Source organism: Notothenia coriiceps, unplaced genomic scaffold (genome assembly GCF_000735185.1).
Source record: "Notothenia coriiceps isolate Sejong01 unplaced genomic scaffold, NC01 NC01_scaffold00004102, whole genome shotgun sequence".
Lineage (NCBI taxonomy): Eukaryota > Metazoa > Chordata > Actinopteri > Perciformes > Nototheniidae > Notothenia > Notothenia coriiceps.
The window spans coordinates 219,734-238,713 of NW_011336803.1; the positions used below are offsets into that span (position 1 = coordinate 219,734).

At 41.8% G+C, this 18,980-nt stretch overlaps 2 protein-coding genes across 3 annotated transcripts in view; both read right to left on the reverse strand.

Annotated features, from left to right (window-relative positions):
• Nucleotides 1-6,588, reverse strand: part of LOC104942029 (transforming protein RhoA-like) — a 12,918-nt gene extending 6,330 nt beyond the window's left edge. For both annotated transcript variants that reach the window (XM_010767217.1, XM_010767218.1), the window contains exon 1: nucleotides 6,480-6,588. The gene's annotated coding sequence lies outside the window, so the exon portion shown is untranslated. The remainder of the gene's footprint in view (nucleotides 1-6,479) is intronic.
• A 1,539-nt stretch (nucleotides 6,589-8,127) lies between these two features.
• Nucleotides 8,128-18,944, reverse strand: tmem115 (transmembrane protein 115). Its single transcript, XM_010767219.1, has 3 exons — nucleotides 17,520-18,944; nucleotides 15,660-16,024; nucleotides 8,128-12,106 (listed from the first exon to the last, which is right to left on the reverse strand). The coding sequence occupies exons 1-3, from the start codon at nucleotides 18,009-18,011 to the stop codon at nucleotides 11,821-11,823; spliced, it is 1,143 nt and encodes a 380-aa protein (XP_010765521.1). The 5' UTR covers nucleotides 18,012-18,944; the 3' UTR covers nucleotides 8,128-11,820.
• Nucleotides 18,945-18,980: the final 36 nt, after the last annotated feature.

Here is an 18,980-nt window from a genome sequence, read left to right on the forward strand (position 1 = left end):
TATATTAGAATATTCGACCCTCCAAAAAACGGTTAACCGGTTAACCGAAATGTACATATCGAAAAAAAGAATTCAATAACTTTTGTAAATAAATAAATACATGTTCAAATAAGTGTAGAAACCAAGTCACATTTGTCAAATGTATTGAACTGGCGACCACAGTTTGACAGCTATAGGCCTACAGCTTTCATGTGCGGAAGCGATTCACAATCAGCCCAGCTGTAGAGAAGACCCTCTCAGCTGGAACGGAGGTTGCGGGTATAGCAAGGTATAGTATGTATATATAAGTTTAATTTGGCATAGTTTGACCTCTACACCGCACTCACTAACCTGGTCAAAATATTTCCACACATTACCCCTTTTTGACACCATGTCTGTTGTGTAGGACTCTTCTTAGAGTGTAAATAATTACCGGACTATGACTGGTAAAATATGTTGAATACTGGCAAAACTAAATCTCTCCAGTTAAAATGTCTATGTACTTTGCCGCCACACACGGTTTCCAAGCAGCGCTTTTTGTTGTTTAGGCTGGCCACTCATGTGTCGCGAGTGTTGACAGGGGGCGGGGGAGCACGCTCATGAACTGTTAGCACCGGAACCTCGCAACGGCTGCGGAGCGCATTTGGGCCACATTTGGGCCTAAGATGAGGTTTGAGTCTGCGTGATCTGCGTGTAGGGAGGGGCAGCAGCCATATCATTGGCTAGAACTAGCTAGATCTGATGGATTTGAACATAAACACGAGTGAAGTATAACCAGACGCGAGAGAGAGATCAGCACCTGCAGCTCTGCCTGCTGTGAGGGACCGGTGAGCGGAGCAAAACACACCTTTAGACGTCAACTAACACATTTAGCTATGGCACTGTCGTATATATATACACATTGAATTATTCAATTTGATAATATGTAATCAACTTAAGCATCACTCGAATAATAATTTCGAATATTCGATTAATCGTTCCCATCCCTACTTCATATGTTAGGGCAGTATGTGTAAAAGAAGACCTGAAATCACAAACAACCTTCAGACTAGCTGCATATGAGGTAAGTGTAACCGATAGAGCGCTCAATACAAACAAGCAGGTTGAATCTGTGAAGACAGATCTGTTGTCCTGTGTCATACTTTTATCAAGTATCTGATCAGGATGTATGCTGATGAGCATGTACAGCTTGAGTAAGGAGTAAAGTACAATAGGAGAGCCGTTTTAAGATTGCACCAGTACCGCCCAAGTATCTTTGCACGTCTCTGCCCTGCAGGTTCCTGTCCCATCCTTAGCAGCATACAGGTGTCAGCATAAAAATGTCATTACAGAAGAGCAAACCATGAGCCACGAGGAAGTAAAAGATGCAGCTATAGTTCCAGTTGTTCATGACAATAAACAACCTTGCAGACGTGTCAGCGTGGGTGGAAGAGAACAAGCTTGCCCAACAACGTTAAGGGAAGTTGGGGCAAATGAATGTCAATCATGTAGTCTCGTGTCATTGGCTGAAAGCAGCTTCGAACACTACATATCAGGAAATTCCTTTTGAAAATCACAAACACAGGAACTAGGTTAAAACTCCTAACGTTTTCTCTTGAAGTCTAGCCGGTGTATGATAAAAAGAATAAGGGCCACATTTTTTCCAGGAGCAGAATGTGATCACAACATGAAACAGGAAGCGGCCATTTCCTTTCATACACGAAGAACTGCGTCCAAAAGGCACAGCGGCTTTGTTCCCCAAGAGCACATCAAACGCACCTCATTTGTCATTGAGGCACTGCTGCAGAGACAACTTTCACACTGACACAGTACATGCACTGTGTACTTACTAACTGCACAAGGACAAGCGGACCCCATATAGAGAGGGTAATACATCATACGCCTGACGGGCTGTTTCCTCCTTGATTCGAAAAGGTGCAGCACCGTGCGCTGTCAATCATGTATTCCAGCCTGCTATCTCCTTCACAGTGAGTCAGCGGGAGGCTCGATAGAGAGCAAACTCCCCGATGCCACTCCTGTTCTTTCTGAAATGATCTCTGGAGCTTTAACATGGCGCTATCACAGCCCAGGTTAGAGCTTTTATTTCCTTGATTTACTTTGCCCCTTTGAATAGAGACTGTGGGTTTAAATGTTTCTGTAAAAAAGGATTTCACTGCTAAAAACAGGTTATTAATCTGAAACAGGCTTTGCATAGGAAGAGGGTCTCTGGCCCCAATCAGTCAGTCTTCCTTCCCCCTTGATTTGTTTTGGTCCATACAGCAGTTTGTAAGCAACTGACATTTTCGACTACTGTAAGCTGCCTACATTTCTACTGCTTCAGTTTGAATTTCCATACCTTTCAGATGAAAAGCCAACATGTTGTTCCCACACACCTGCTGTGGCACATTGGGCATACCAGTAATCCCATATGTTGAAGGATGAATGATTAATGAGTTTATGGCAAGAATACTGTAAAACCTCTGATTAATCATTACTCCCAAATAAAATGGCCTTAGATTATACATATTTTTAGCCCTCAGGCCCATTAGTTCCTGACCCTAAATTGCACTTAAGCACTGTGAGGTGCTGCAAGCTTTCTATAAATTGTAGATTAATCCTTAAAGTAGGACAGCAGTGTCGAAAAAGATTAGCCCATTCCCCCATGATTTGAAAAACAGAAAAGAGAAGACAAAAACGGGGGCAGCTGTAGCCTCGAGGTTGGTGTCTGGTCAATGCTTGAAACGTTTGACCAGCGGGTTAACCATGGTAAATAACAATGTGCCCCCATTTTGAACTAATGCTGCCTAGGTGCCTACAAGCAAATCATTGGCGCCACACATGAGTCCCACAAAGCAGCTTACCAGACAACAGGAGTCTACAATCTGGTGTTCATATAAGGCAAAGAAGCTTCTATCATTGACAGTATTCAGAGTGCAATTTGCCAGCAAGTACGTAGAAAAATGTCTGGCCAACAAAAATGAGGCAGGAAATCCCTTAACACAATAAGGACGGGGCACAACAGGAAAATCTCCATTAGCAGCGGAGACTGTTGTGTCTGAACGGTCTGAACTCAATAACATACAATTGCAGAAGCACAAACTCCGATGTGAATAAAAACGATGATCAAAGTATCATCTTGGAGCAAGCTAATTGAGCAAGGATAATCTAGCGCTGATTAATTTCGGTCGAGTAGCCAACAGACAACAACCACTTGACTCGCCGTGTGTAGCAGGACAATCCATAGACACCGTTCCACAGAATAAAGGGTTACACCAAACTACACAACAAATACCTCAATAGTGCCAACATTTCCCATGTACTGTATTCAAAATGTCAGCAATGCTAAAAGCTGTTTTTATTATTTTATTTGAAGGGAAACCAGTCAGGTTTGTGAGACGAGAACAATTACTTCAGGAATGCACTAGGGATGGGAACGATTAATCGAATATTCTTATGAGTTATGAATATTTTTTATTCTAATTCTTTTTTAATTAATTTTTTTTGGGAGGGTGCCTGAGTTGATTACATATTATCAAATGGAATAATTCAATGTTCAAAATACGACAGTGCCATAGCTAAGTGTGTTAGGTCTAAAGGTGTGTTTTGCTCCGCTCACCGGTCCCTCACAGCGGGCAGAGCTGCAGGTGCTGATCTCTCTCTCGCGTCCGGTTATACTTCACTCGCGTTTATGTCCAAATCCATCAGACCTAGAATGCACGAGTGGTTTGTCCCAAAAATCTGGATAAAAATGTATTGCATCTGGCTAGTTTTCGACACATTGGAATACAAATAAATCCATCTGAAAATGTTAACTATTCCTTTTCTAAACATTTAAATATATTTCCAGTGAAAACGCTCCCAATTCTGGAACCATAGCCTGCAGCTTCATGACACAAACGAACAGAAAGTAAAGCCACCACCAACCACACACATCATCTTGGGATGTTGCTAATATGTTAGTCATGTCTGCCAGACAACTTGGCCAACAGCCAAGCCAAAATATTAAACAGGCTTGTCAAGAACTAAAGTGGTGCACGCGTGAAGAGATGTAACACCAACTACAGCTGGCTGTCTTCATTGGTGAATAGATATTAAATGTTTACATACACCAAGAAAAGGAAAAGGTTGTTTATGTGGACTAGGCTAATGGTCACAGCAACATCAAATTGAGTTCAAATCCGACTTAATCCGCTGGTAAATTTGTAATCATGGTCGGCAAAAAGGACAACGCTACAAATCACCACCCCATCTGCATGCTAGCTAAAGAGACCCTGAGAAGAAATGAAGAGACAGACAGGGATAACCCAACATATATTAGCAGATTAGGATAGATACAGAGAGAGCAAAAGGGAATACTCCTGACTAAATAAACCACGCAATTATTCAAAGGAATGCCATGTTTGAGAGGTCTCGTCTATTGGGATTGTTAAGTAAGCCGCCAACCTATCAAGCTATAACAGACAACCTTTGAGACAGCAGGCCTGCCAGTCAAACCCACTCATGTGTCCACACAACCAGTTTCCATCAAAAATGAATCAATTGTATGGCATGTTCGCTGCTGAAGAAAGTGTTAAGAGAAATACTATAGATTCTGCATTGTTATATTGTATGACAAAGCTTTATTGCACTTCATGATTCATCAGCCTGTTCTTTAGAAAACCCCGCACAGGCAACAGTCGCATCAAAAGGCCTGTGTTTGTGTGTTTATGCCAGGAAATACCCCACGCATTCATAAGCGCGGAAAATTTGCCCCGGCTTAGTGATGGTTCACTGACTGTTGGCTGATGAATATTTCAGTTTCTGACAGAAATATGACAGGTGGTTTTCGTCTGCCATCTGACATGCATTTAAGTGGGCGGAAACATTATGAATATATCCATAACTGTGACAGAAGAATGTTTTTTTAACAATGTGTGCAGACACACACACACACAACATGGTAATACAATCTCCCTTGAGGTAAGTGCTGTATGCACCCAAACAGGGCAGTTAGCTAACCTGTCTTATCTACATGATACAGATGAATGCTACAGCATGCATGTGCTCACGAACATGTCATTTTTTATTTAATAAAAGTCACCCAGATTGATCATATCATACTGCTAATAGAAGCATTGAATTATCGGACCGTAAGACACAATGTCACTGATTCTTCCAAACCAAAAGATTGGACTGAGCCATAACAATTACAATTGGGAAAACCATCTTTCGTCTGCTTGCAATAAATCCCTATTTAGATCAATGTGTGGGTGCCATATTATATCTTTATGACACTGTGCTATGAGACACCAATTTATTTCTGGTTGAATTGGCTTTTAAAAAAGGTATTCTCCTGCTTTACACTTCAATGAGAACATTTTCTTTAAGTCTGTCAGGGTGAAATTGACAAGAAATTAATCCACCAGTCTGAACAGCATGGACATTAGTGCTGTTTTCCCTAATATCTCTGACTTTGATTTACTGCTACATATTACAAACTCACATTCAGAATACTGTCGTATGATCAATGAGCGTTGTGAATATAAAAAAGTGACATAATTTGATCAGTAACCATGAGCCATAGGAGGTCAAATATGTAAGACTTTAGCATGACTGGTTAGAACATTCCCTAATGCTTCGTGAAATAAGCCACTGTACCCATGGCTCAGAAGAAAAAGAAAGTTGTGTTTCTCGCCTGTGAGAGCTCCCAGTGTTTAGTCAAACATTGTTTTTAAACCAGCTAGCTACTGGGTGGGTCACCAGAAAGATGGCGTCATCACAGCGGCAACAGATGGCTAGTGTGTCCGCAGTGGAAGAATGGGTGGGTGGCCCCGATCCAAACTAAATACATAGACCCGTATATACTTTCCACATGACTTCTCAAGAGTGAAAGACTGCTAATAACAAAACATTGTATTAGAAAAACTTAAACGCCACTATAAACTAGAGACTGCCTTTTAGTCACCGACATGTCCTACATTCTACAACACAAGAAAATACTGATTTGGTGTTTAAAGAAGGCACGTGGTGCTTTATCCGTTCCTTAATATTGTCACGTTACTAAAACATTAACGTCTAACTTTAACAAAAAAACGACCTAAAGCAGGCACATCTGACCGGTTGGGAAGCCGCCTGGTCAGCCGGGCAAGTCAGGAAAAGAGCCTCATTGCTTGGCTATGGTTGGATCGCCAATGTAGGCCAGTTTTACCGGTTAAATGTGCAAACATCACATAAGTTCTTGCAGCTGAATAAAAGCCCACGGTGTAGTCTGGCCATGGTGTTTCAGTCAGAGAAGCTTCTACACTGAGAATACAGCATTTTTTTCCGTAGCATGAGTGTGTGTGGCAAGTGCGGAAGCGGCTTGAAATCGAGGTCGGTTAGGGGAAACGCTAACGTTAGCTAACCTCGCTAGCTTTGAGCCTCGCTAGCACGGCCTCTAAAAGCTCTGGACAACTTTTTAAAATACTCCCGTCCACTTTAGAACTTTAAAATACGAGATATGAGCACTTTATCAAGGTCTGGTACCCCAGAAAGTAGTTTACCTGCAGTTGTATGTGGCTTGCAGTCGGAGTTACAATGTTTCCCGGAGCAGAGTTGCTTTGCCGACCAGTCGAGTCGCTCTTCCTCCCGTCTCAATCTGATACAATGAATTACTTCGCGGGAGCGCGCAGCCACGGTTTGTAGTTTGTAGCTGGGGGAGGGGTGGCGGGCACGAGCCCGAGAGCCACACCTGCGCGGGCACGAGGTGTACGAGCAGAGTTACCGGCTCATCAACTGTATGGAAATTAGTAACTAAGGTAACGGCGAGCTATAAACGCAGTCTATTTTCAGACGTGAAATGTTCTCAACTTTTAGTGTTTGTAACAGTAGGGTGTTATTTTACCTTCCAACACAACTTTATAAATGTAAGGGTCTAAAAAAAAGTTATTCTTAGTAGTTTTTATTTAACTATTAACCTGGGTCCAACATGAGTTACTGTAAATAACTCCTTATATCTGAAGTAGGCTACCACTGGCATTGTTTAGTAAGCTGTCCCATGTTAAACTCTTATTTAGTTTACCTTCTGGAAAAACAAATGATACATAATAATGGACACTGCACTTATCCATTACACAATGCTGGGGTTATGTCCTTAGGAGACACATATCGTTTTCAGTAAATTGTGTTATTCCCCCAATCAGAGTTAATTGAGCCAATTAAAGCTTGGCCAACACTGTAACGTTAGTTGTATTGCCTGCAGTCATGAGAAAACTGTGGTTACTGCCCCACCTGGCGGGCAGATGAGGTAACTCATCAAATTCAGAGAAACGAAGGGAGAAATAACCACAAATATAAAAGAGATTAAAACGAATAGAAACATGTAATAACCAACGTTGACTAAGTAGCCTAACTACTGTAATTAAGTACAATTCCGACCTTCTGCATTATGCTTTTACTCCACTACATCTCAAAGAGAAAATATACTAATTATTTTTGCGACTACATTTTTAGACTCTTACACATGTATTTTTACAATGTTATGCATTTACTATACTGGGAAGTTGTGCACAATATAAAATTACTCACACATTTACAAACAAACAAAATACTATTACATGTCAGTGATAACATGTTATTTAATATTAAAATACAATTATAAAACACTATGTGCATAACACTTTATACGTTTGTCTAATGAAACATCCATGTACAGTCAAATGTGTCGTAATATAAAGTTCACTAAATTGATTAAGGCTATTTGCATATACCTTTTTCCTGTTTTCAATTTTGATTTGATGAATGATCAAACAAATACTGTACCCTTGAAAGTTGCATACCATACCATACATTTTGACAAATAAATTGGGTTTAAAAAACAATTTCATTTAGATTGATTAATAGAAATGTTATTGTAAACCTTGAAAACTGTAGGTAGTTGAGTATTATGTCTGAATTAAACATATTTTTGTAATTATGAATGACCCTAATACTCAGCAGTGACACATGACAAAAGGGTGTCATATATGATTTGAGTAATTGCTATGCTAATTGTATGCATACTCAAGATCTGGTAGAACACTTGGATTTCCTCCTATAGATCATTCTGTACGGTTCCTTATAGGATTGTACAGGTCACATCATCCCACCACTATGTAGCCCACCTTTAATGTCAAATCACATCCACAGAAGGAAAGCAAATGTCACAAAAAAGAATGAAAAACATATTTTTATTTCATACAATCGTCTTTTATTTCATATAGAGATAAAGTCAAATATCTGAAAACCAAAACAGAAAAGTCTGTGCAACAGAGATAGATAGAGAGAACGACTGTCATTAGTATGAACACGATCTGTTGGTGCAAAAGTAGGGACAGAAAAGGAAAATGAAAGTACTGAAAACTATTTGAGAAAAGTAAAACATTGCTGTGAATGAACCCCCCTTCCCAACAGGACACACACACAGAGCAGTCTCATATGATGTCATTCATTTCAGGGCCGGAGGACAGCTTTCATTTACAAGATGTTTCCCCAAAGTCTCCAAACAATTAGATTTAATACGATATTTGTTGCCAGCCTTTCAAAAAATAAGCCAATTAGCAACTTTGAAATGTAAATTGTCCATGAGCTTTTGTCTCCCCGGCGGTGTCATTAAAACAATTTTTTTCTCCAGTTTACATATAAAATGATAAGAGAAACTGGACTTGAATTTGCTACTTTGACAGGATACCATCCAGGGAGAATCGAATTGTCTGGGTGAAGCTGCCAAAGCACTCGTTAAGGGTTTCAAATTGGCTTCCTGTCTGCGGTGTGTCTTTAATAATGATAAGATACTAGTGTACAGCACAACACTTATAAACCGTGTCTTTAACCACATTGAATTCCAGCAATAAAGTGCTTGATTATAACCTAAAACGACAACACACTCATTATCCTCGACTGTAGCTCTTCTACTTTTCAAGAGCGACGATAAATTGGCATTATTCAAACTGACGGTCTGTCTCTTTTCTTCTCATTGAGGATGTTTACAGCCAGAACAAATGTAAATACAGGAATCAGGTATGGAGGTGTGGCCAGGCAGAATGAAACCTCTGACTGCCAACTAGAGCATTCCAACACGCTTCATTTACACAACTTCACCGGATTACACAACTGCATCGTTGGCAATGGCATCCATGTAAGAACGTGTTTCACTGCATTGCTGACTTTAAGGTATGATGCAAGCCTAGCAGCTAAGCCAAACCAGATAACATGTCATTTCCAGAGTAACTCGCAATTAAAAAAAGGTGCGAGATGACACCATAAAACTGTCATTGCGCGGTTAAAATCTGTAATTAGTTTTGACACTTTTCCACCCTTGCTACTTTGCTACAGACATTTGAGCTCTGCCTTCTACAACCTGAAGCTGTGTTTCATTTCTGTCCATTCAGTTATATCAATAACGCAGCTCATTCATATAAAGCGTGGACACCGACGTAAACATCTTGTAGCCAAAATAAGAGCAGAGTGACATGAGCAGAAGGAGAAACACAGAACACACAGAATCACATCACTCTATTATGGCTTATCACTTCCCATACATTACACCTTTCCATACGGGGAAAAGCAACCGTTTTTCAATGCTAAACTAAGAGTTCAAACCGTATATTTCATCTGAATTTGCCGTATTTCACATGGTTCATCTGGAGCACACTGTCAGATTCAAACAGAAGCACGGGTTGGAAATCTAAAGGGGACAAAATGTAAGCTGTTGAAAGTTTGAACGTGACTTTTTTGTCAAGAAAGTCAACAATTTCCCAGGAGCATGTGTTCCTTAACTCGTAGCATTGTAGCGTCAACACATTGAGTCAGAGGGCACTATGTCTCAAGAGCTAATCTTGTGATGCTATTACTCCAAACTACAAATGATCAAGTCAAGGAATCAGACTTTTCCGCCATTTCCCCGCACATACCAAAATATCCTCCACCACTACACACACCATTTGCTTGATTATCAGATATCAACAAATATCCATCCCAAAATCACATTACAGATCAAAGGCCAATTTATCCGGGTGAACAGGGGTCGGACATTTATAATAGAGGGGCGACACGTGGCAGAACAAAACCTGTCTTGTTTGTTATTATTTGTTTAAATGAATGCCAACTCAATTAGCGACAAATAAAATGATCAGTAAGGCCACTGCAATAAATAACACATATTAGATTTTTAGATATAAAAACCAAAACTCCTTATTTGATTGAACATGTATTAAAACATTTAAATTAAAAATGTTTTTCTCGAGATTTAATGTTAGTAATTTGGAATGCTTCTGATGACTTACTGAGGTGATGATGGTACTTGAAATCAAACCGTTTTATTTTCCAGGATGGTTTGTGAAATAAAGGACAGATGACCTTAGTCAGACTGTCAATAATCCACTTTAGTCCCAGGAAGACTTTGAACATCACAATTTATAAGATTTGTCATCACCGTGATCGCATAGCTGAAATAATGTATTGGCTGCTTCCGACTTTAATCAACGAGGACAGGAGGGAAATTGGGAATTTAATGGCTTGAACGTTAGCATAATCTGCGGCAACATCTGCACCAATGACTGTCAACAAAATGAATAAATCAACTGACCTTTTTGGTCTGCATAGAATCTATGATGCGTTTTATATGGGACAATTTAGCTGCCAGTCAACCTCCCTAGAAAATAATTCACCACCAGCTCTGTTTGGCATCGAGAGTTTAGAAATGACGGATGTTATAAATTCAAAGGACGTTGTTGGGAAATGGCTGATTACTGTTTAATGTCTGCGCAGTCGTTTATATAACAAGTGACAGCACAGATACAAACTGCTACTCTGTAAATACCTGCATGACCATCACGCCTCATCTCTACCCTTCTCCTGCCTGTCTCTGCAAATGACGCACACAATCTCGACAGACCCCTCTCTGTATCACATGCACTCAGATAGTTAAATAGCTATTGATGATCCTTGTGTCATTTCAGATCGTAGACGGTGGAAGTGTAAAACAGTACAAGAGGATGTTTGAAATGAACCTACAACGTATAACTCTTAAAACATCCACACAACAGATCTGTGTGTAGGGGTAACGCCATTCACGTATCTGTTTTTTTTACAGGAACAAAAGGTGTTTTTTGATTTTGAATAAAAAAAGAAAAGAAATCAAAAATGTTCTCCACTGTACAACAAATGGGATCAAAAAAGGTGGGGGAGGCTTTCCATTTGTCTGCCTGCTGTTTCAGAGACACACCGGGAAGCAATTGAACCTGGTCTGGATTCCTCTCATCTGGCACCTCTTCAAAATCTTGAAGTTTTGTATCATAGTTTTTCAGCAGGACAGACCTGCAGCAGCTTCTTTCCTCCGGGCAGCACATCTCAGAGTACGTGCTTTTCATACTTCCTCCGTTACACACCTGGGTACACTTCAAGGCCCAGTGAGCGCTCCTTAGGGTCAACCTTCTGACAAGAATTCAGTGTTTGTCACTGACGTATTTCTCAGGCAATCAGAGAACAACTACGGCTGCTCCGAAAAATTACTATAAAAAGAATGTTGTACACCCATTTTGTTATTTATTTAGAAAGCAAGAGAAAGAGACATGAAGCAGAGGAGCGAGAGTTGAGCTTAAGTCCACAAAGACAGCATTTCTGGTCGCCTTTGCAGGAAGAAGGAGAAGAATTTGAGAGTCCAGTTTGCCCAACTACACTGAGATTTACAACATGTCTGAACTGAAAGCACTGTACAGTTACCAACAGTGTGTTTGTGAGCGCACGGCCGTGTGTATGAGCTGGTCATGTTGTGTGTGTGTTTGTGTGTGTGTGTGATATCGAGTGTGTTCTCACTGTCATTGGAGTCACAGAGCGAGGGTTTCTCTACGCAGCGTGTTCAATTTGTTACGATCTAGAAGGGGCGTCCTCGAAGCTAATGATGCTGGACTCGGGGTGCTGCGCTCCGCCCGTGGACGCCACCCCGCTGCTCTGTGACATTGAGGATGAGGAGGTGGAGGAGAGAGAGGCGCCGGCAGGTCCCCCTGAGGAGGAGGAGGAGGAGGGGAGGAGCGGCTGCGTATCCGTCCTGATCTCGTCGTCCTCCTCGTCGTCTTCGTCGTCCATGCTGGGCCAGGCGGACTGGTCGTCCACACGCTTCAGACGCTCGTTCAGAGCCTTCAGAGCCAGCTGTCTGGAAGGAGGGAAAGAGAGATGTTAGTTTCAGTTTCAACTAATTGTTAAAATGGCAGGAAATGCAGATTTCAAACTCTCAAATACAAAAGGTTTGTTTTACATTGTTTTATATCATAATAAACTAATTTTTGGGGGTTTTGGACTGAAAACAGGACATTTAAACCTTGGACTTTAAGAATATTGGAATTCTTCTTTGAATATACATTTCAGATGATCTTTTATATGTTTTGATATTAGATTCAAGGTTTTATTTATTGTCATATGCACAGTAGCCACAGTGTAGATATGGCAATGCAGGCTCCTACCACAATGCAACATGAATATACAGTGTTTCCCCTATATACAAATAGTGGCGGCGCAGCGCCGCTGCTGAAATATGAGTGCCGCTGCTATTATTAAAATAATAATAAGTGGCGACCCTTTTTCATTTTTGATTGTTTGTTATGTGGATTTGTAGTATTTGTGTTACTGGCATAGGCGACACAGGCGGTCGCCTAGGGCGCCAGATCTGGGGGGCGCTGCGCTGGTAGCTCTGGGAGGGAAAAAACATTTTTCACCGTTGGCGCTCATCCAAATTTTCGGCCTTGATGTAATAACATTCATAATTAAGTAAATGTAACACCCTCTTCACCCCGGTTACACGTTTAATTTGCCCTGTACGGTGGGCGCTGTAAGTGATGAAAGTGGGGGATGTTGGCTTATCAGGCGCCCGCAGCTCACAGCCAAAGTGCGAGCGGAGCGAGCAGAGGAGAGGGTGCACCGGTACCGGCACTGTTGTTATTAGAATCTGGTGCTAGCTGCGCTAACGGATATAAGAAGTAGATGTTTCTACAACCAGGGTGGAGGAGAGCTCTCTTGTCAGACTGAGAAGCTCAGTGAGGTAAAGGACTCTCTGAGTGTTTAGATAGTTAATTTTAGTCTAAGTTATCTCAGTGGGTCTCAAACAAATATTTGTTTACAAATTATGTAAACACATATTTCCAAGGCACTCCTTTATAATTATTAGGATAAATAAAAACAGGTTTGAAATCATTCCAATGTATACAGAGATCAAAATATGCATAATAAATGTTAACTAGGTAAAATAAGATATGAATGAACAACAAAAATAAAATAAGCTACATTTATTTGTTATTGGCTATGGTAGGTTATTGGTTATGTTCACATACTTATTTGATTATTAAAATGTAAACCGATCTTTTTCATATGGGCGTTTTAGAGTTGTGCCCCCTAGATCAGGTCTCGAGTAATTGTGTGCTCAAAGTGCACCAGATTGAAGCATTTTACTGTAAAATGTTCAAAAAAAATCTACCCGGGGGGACATACCCCGGACCCCTCTAGAGGATTTGACGTCCACCCCCCAATTCAAACATGTTCATACAATACTGAATACATTTGAAGCCATTTTGACGTCTATTACCCGTGTCAATAAGTTTCTGTTTTTGCAGTGTATTTGTCTTTTGTAGAGATTTTTCATTTATTCATTACACATAAAATATCACCTAGGGCAGCAAATTGTCTAGAACCGGCCCTGGTACTAGGCCTCAAGAGCCTGTCTTGTGCAGACACATAGAAACAAATTGGCGGGGCGCACTTCGCACACACTAAAAAATTCCACGCGCTCCGCACTCACATTATGCTGGGCTCACGTGCCTTAGCACCGCTGCTATGACTCCATCCTAGGGGAAACACTGATATATATATATATATATATATATATAAGACATAAAACAAATAAAAACAAAATCGGACAAGGTACAGAATAAGGGAGGCTGATTTAATGGCCTTATTTAGGAGACGTAACAATTACATTGAAAATGATCACCATGAGGTTAATTAGCCAGTCAGCAGAAGGCATTCCTCTTAATCCAAAGCAAATCAAAACAAAGCATAGAGGGTTTCTTCCAGCGGCAGCCATATTTAATGTGTCATACCCGAGGAAGAGAACAGCACCTACAAAAGGCAGACCGGAGCCTATGGAGTTCAACAGGTTTCTGGGTAAATGTGTAATAATATGTATGTGATGTTTAAGCATGTGCAGCAGGAGGCCTCAATGGCTATGCTGAATGGAAGATGGATAAGTTGAGGCTTTTAATGTTCAGTCAGGACAGTGTAGATAGACAGGAAACACAAAGGGACATCCTGCCACAAAGGACAGAGTTGGTTGAAAGTATCAAATTACCCCGTGACAATTACAGGGGTGCAGGTCTGTGTTAGTGTGAAAGAGAGATCTATCTCTGTAACTGAATCTGTGTGACAGCTTGAGAGTGTGTCTGCTGGACAAAGGAGCAGAAGGAAAGGCCATGGACTGTAACCTCTGACAGCAAGAGAGATTAGTGAGTGTGTTTAAGAGTGAATGCATGATCTGTTTGAGGAGTATGACTGGAAAAGAGCACAGAGGTTAGATATACACTGCTTTTGTTATTCGTCTCCTCTAGGAGTATTTCTTTGACTATATGGGTGAGTGTGTATTTATTAAATCGGTCACGGGTCCTTGTGTGCATTCTGTTTCTTTCTGATGACAATGGTATTATATCATTAAACAATATTTCACTGCTGAACAATATGTGACATCACAGAAAGCCCCAGAACAGCTACTTAATGACCCTTATTGGGAAAATGTTAGCAGTCAACAATATTTTATATTTATCGACATTAATGAAATAGAAGATGATCATTATTTACTCAAATTGAAAGTATTCAGTATCAACAACTTCTGAATCAACATTTAGATCATGAGGGATGACTACTCTTTCATTGGAACCACATGAGAAGATTTGAAGGTAATGTATTATTGGTACAGCAACATATTGTTGCCATAGAGAGCATTTAAAGGGTCCCTATTATGCTTTTTTGGGTTTACCCTTTCCTCTAGTGTGTTATATACGTTGACCTTGAGAGCCTGGAAAGAAGCCTATATAAATAAAATGCATTATTTGTGTAATTATAATGTAGGTTGTTGTGTGTGGAAATGGGCTGCAAAGGCTAAAATGCTCCATTTGCCACTAGAGGGAGTTTCTCTCCCACACATTCCCCCCTGCCTGAAAAGCCTTAATTGGACTCCTTTGTTTACTTCCGCGACAAAGTGACATAACCATCGCGCTTCAATTGGCTAGCGCTCCAACACAGTGTACGTGATAGGATATGGCACCAGACCTCTCTAAGCGGTTGACCAATCACGACAGAGTCGGCCAGCTAACCAATCAGAGCAGACTGGGCTCTGGTTTCAGACAGAGGGTGAACAGAGATGCTACAGCACAGGCAGTATGAGAAAAAGAAAGAGCTTTTTGAACATTAAAGCATGTGATATGTCACGGTAGAGGCACCAAATATGAAACCTGAACATGAGCATTATAGGCCCCCTTTAATCTACAATTTACACTAAACGCTTTAATGTAGATTATTGTAAAGGTCAACTAAACCATATGCAAAGGCTCATGAAGGTACCCCTGAACTCTACTAGACTGTAACAGGCCAGTGTCATACATTTAATGAACCAATATACCCAACCACCTTTTCCATGAGATGACTAAGAACAGAATGTGACTCACCTCCTCCTCTCTGCATCCTGGGGGTCTGTCCCTGGCAGGCTGATGGTGATGGAGGAGGGCGCCCCCACGTCATATCTCTTCACCATCTTCCTGCACACCTTCAGCTTCACCAGGGCGGCGTGCACCAGCCCCGCCAGCAGCCCCACGGCCGGCTGCAGCGCCTCCGGGAAGAAGCTAGCGAAGGCGAAGTGGTCCGACATGTCCCCGCGGCCCCGGCTGTGCCTCTGGTAGAAGCGCAGGTACACCCACCCGGACAGGGCGCCGAAGCTGTACGCAGCCAGGGGGGCGGAGCTCTCCAGCAGCCCCGACAGGCGCAGCAAGGAAAGGAAGAGGAGGACCAGGGCCGGTGCTGCTTTGAGTCTCACCTGAGAGGAGGGCGGAGACAGATTTGAGGTCCTGTGAACAAAAACCATCGGGCACAGGGAGAGATACTATTGGGTGCACAGACCACTGTGGCTGCCAGTTCCCACAATTCACTGAGGTCAGCAGGATTGAGGAAGTGGAACACCAAACAATAGCTGGTTACACACCAGGGTGGCAGGCGAGTCCAAATGTACCAGGGTTTGTTTTGATACAGTTCCAAACGTGCTTTACTGAAATGAGGGATTTTAAAAAGGAAGGCTTTCACAAGTTGGAGAAAAAAATATATAACTTTGACTGATATTGAGATATGATTCCCGACATTAGGTACCCACATAATCATTACAAATATATACTAAAATAATTATGGTTTGATTTTGGATTTAAGTATTTTATTAAGTCTAAAAAATGGCATTTGTAGGTCGGGACTTAATGCATCACCACAATAATTTACTTAAATATTTTTAAAAGTTTCCATCTACCAAAATTAGAACTTACTGCCATTTGGATACAGCACAAGTCGATATTGCCATTTTGATTAAAGTTTCATTAATTGTGCAGCCCTACTCCTGTTGATTTATTTAATAGTTAAACATTTATTTTCTGGCTGTTTTAGTTTATTGTAAATGTACCTTATATTTAGTGTAATTATTGAAGTTACTTGAAGTAGTTGTTTATGCTTTTACTTTGAAGGCAGTTTGGGGCACCTGGTGATTATGTACCGTACATATTGGGGACACGTGTAGGTGGGATTGGCAGACAAGAGGGCACATGGATTTTTTGCAGAAAATGTAATCATATTCTTGAGTAAGATTCTCTATGGTGCCCCGGTGGCAGTTTCATTGTCTACACCTACATTACAGTAAAGTAACCTAGTGTAATAGAAACTCATAAAAAGCACCAAAAATGGCCTGGTTTAGACACATTCAGAATGTGTAGCTAATGTGTGCTTCAGCAAAACACTAAGCACTTATCGGGACATTAAGTGTAAGCTGCCCTGCAGAAGAGTATCAGATATCATCTTTAAATGAACAGATCACACCGTAGCCCACATTTGGAAGAGAATCACAGACAACACAAACTAGGCACTGAGCGATCTAAAAACCACTGGCCTTTATGGCTTCAATACAATCATTTGACGTGTGTTCGTTCATAAAACGCTATTACTAACAATATCACACTGTCATTAAACAAACTAAAAGAAGCAAGTGCTGTATACTACGTGACAAGAATAAACCAAACTAAAATAGGTCACAGCATAAAATCCCAATTCATGAAACTGGGAAGTCATCCCACTGAAACAGGCACAAAGAAATGTAAACATATTTTGTAGAGAAGTCCTGCAGTAAATATAAATGTCTTTGTTGTTTTTCTTACTGCTACACTTTGTAGTGTTGTTGTGTTTCTAGTATCCTTTTAGGGTTTTCACCAAAGTGTTAGTAAGAGGCTGTCAAATAAGCATGCAGAGCAGAAATGACTTTCCGTGTGTGTTATGCTCACCTGAGGCACTCTGAGCACTGTAGTGTCTCCCATGGTCTGCTTCAGCGCCACCAGCACTCCTCCCAGGAACCCGGCTGCTCCATAGGCCCGCACAGCAAACAGGTAAGTGAGGTCAAAGGTGGCAACATATGTGAGGAGGTAGGCGAGGCCGGCCAGGAGGCCTGCAGAGACGTTAACCACTGCGAAAAAGATCAGGAGCTCCAGGGCGCCCCAGAGAGGCTCCAGCAGGCGCCCAGAGGCCATCACTGTCCCCACATTCACTGCCACACCCCAGATGTGCTGCTCCACCACCCCATGGGTCAACAGCGTCCACACCCAGAAGTTGGGTGGAAAGAGGTAGCCTGGTGTCACCCCTAGTGCGTATGGAGTGTCCACAGCCCATGACAGCAGGTAGAGGAGAACCACCACAGCACTTATACTCTTCACCACGACACTGGTGCTGGCAAGGGCAGCCAGGAAGTGCTGTCGGGCCACCGGCAGGTAACGATTCATTGCGGTCTCTTTTGATGAGGATCCTTCTTGAGCAAATCTGCCCAAGGGAGCAGAGCAGCAGATCAGTGGCTTCTGGTGGAGCAGATGTCGGTGTGAGATTAATAATGCCAAGAAGAACAGTTGACACCTGTAGGTCCTGACAGCATCAAAATCCACACTTCTCTGTGAGCCTTCATCCGTGATACTGTCTTCCAACTGGTCAGAGATAGCGTGGATGATCAGCTCAGTAGGACTATTCCTTCTCTTCGAACGACTAACACACTTTGGGCAGCAGTATAGATAAGATGTGATAACCTTAACTAGGAAACCTTTTGATCAAGCTGCCTGGCTGGCGACCTTCAGTCCACGTACATAGAAGTACAACAAGGTTACAAATCACCACCAGCTAGCATGAAGGCGGAAGCACCCAAGTACGCAAATCCTAACAGAAACAAATACACCTAAGAGCCAACTTCTCCAGACTATCTGGGCTGGGCTAGCTTGTAAACAGAGCAGAGCTAATGTTAGCTAGCTGTCAAACTGAGAGCGCCTGGAGTTTCGCTGTATATATCCGACACCCGGAGCAGGAGAGGTTACGTCTTCGTTGTGTTATAAGATAGGACTGGCAGGGTCAGTCAAACCTGGTCGTTATCCCGCTGAGCTCCTGTCCCGGTCCCTTGCGCTCTCTCGGCCCGGTGTCTACAGGGCTAGCCCGAGGATCCCCGCAGCTAGCAACAGGCCTTCAAAACAATGTTAGAGAAGCTCCTGAAACAGCGTCAAAACGGGTATAGTTCCCGGGCTTAAATATAAGCGTTGTTTCACTCGTTTGTTGTTTTGTTCCTCCGTGTTTTCAGAGCAAGTCGTCGGAGTAAATTATTTTTATCTTGGCAGGCACTCCTCCCAGTACACCGCTCAGCTACTAACCTGCGCTGTGTCTTCCGTCGTCATCAACAATCGGTGAAAAAAACGTCAAGTCAAGTAACAGCAGAG

Bases quoted from the DNA above. Each gene is read 5' to 3' on its own strand.
- tmem115 (XM_010767219.1), bottom strand. From the start codon at position 18,011: ATGAATCGTTACCTGCCGGTGGCCCGACAGCACTTCCTGGCTGCCCTT. The intron at 16,025-17,519 runs GTGAGCATAACA...CCCTCCTCTCAG, and splicing joins CAGTGCTCAGAGTGCCTCAG to GTGAGACTCAAAGCAGCACC. The intron at 12,107-15,659 runs GTGAGTCACATT...CCCTCCTTCCAG, and splicing joins CAGGATGCAGAGAGGAGGAG to ACAGCTGGCTCTGAAGGCTC.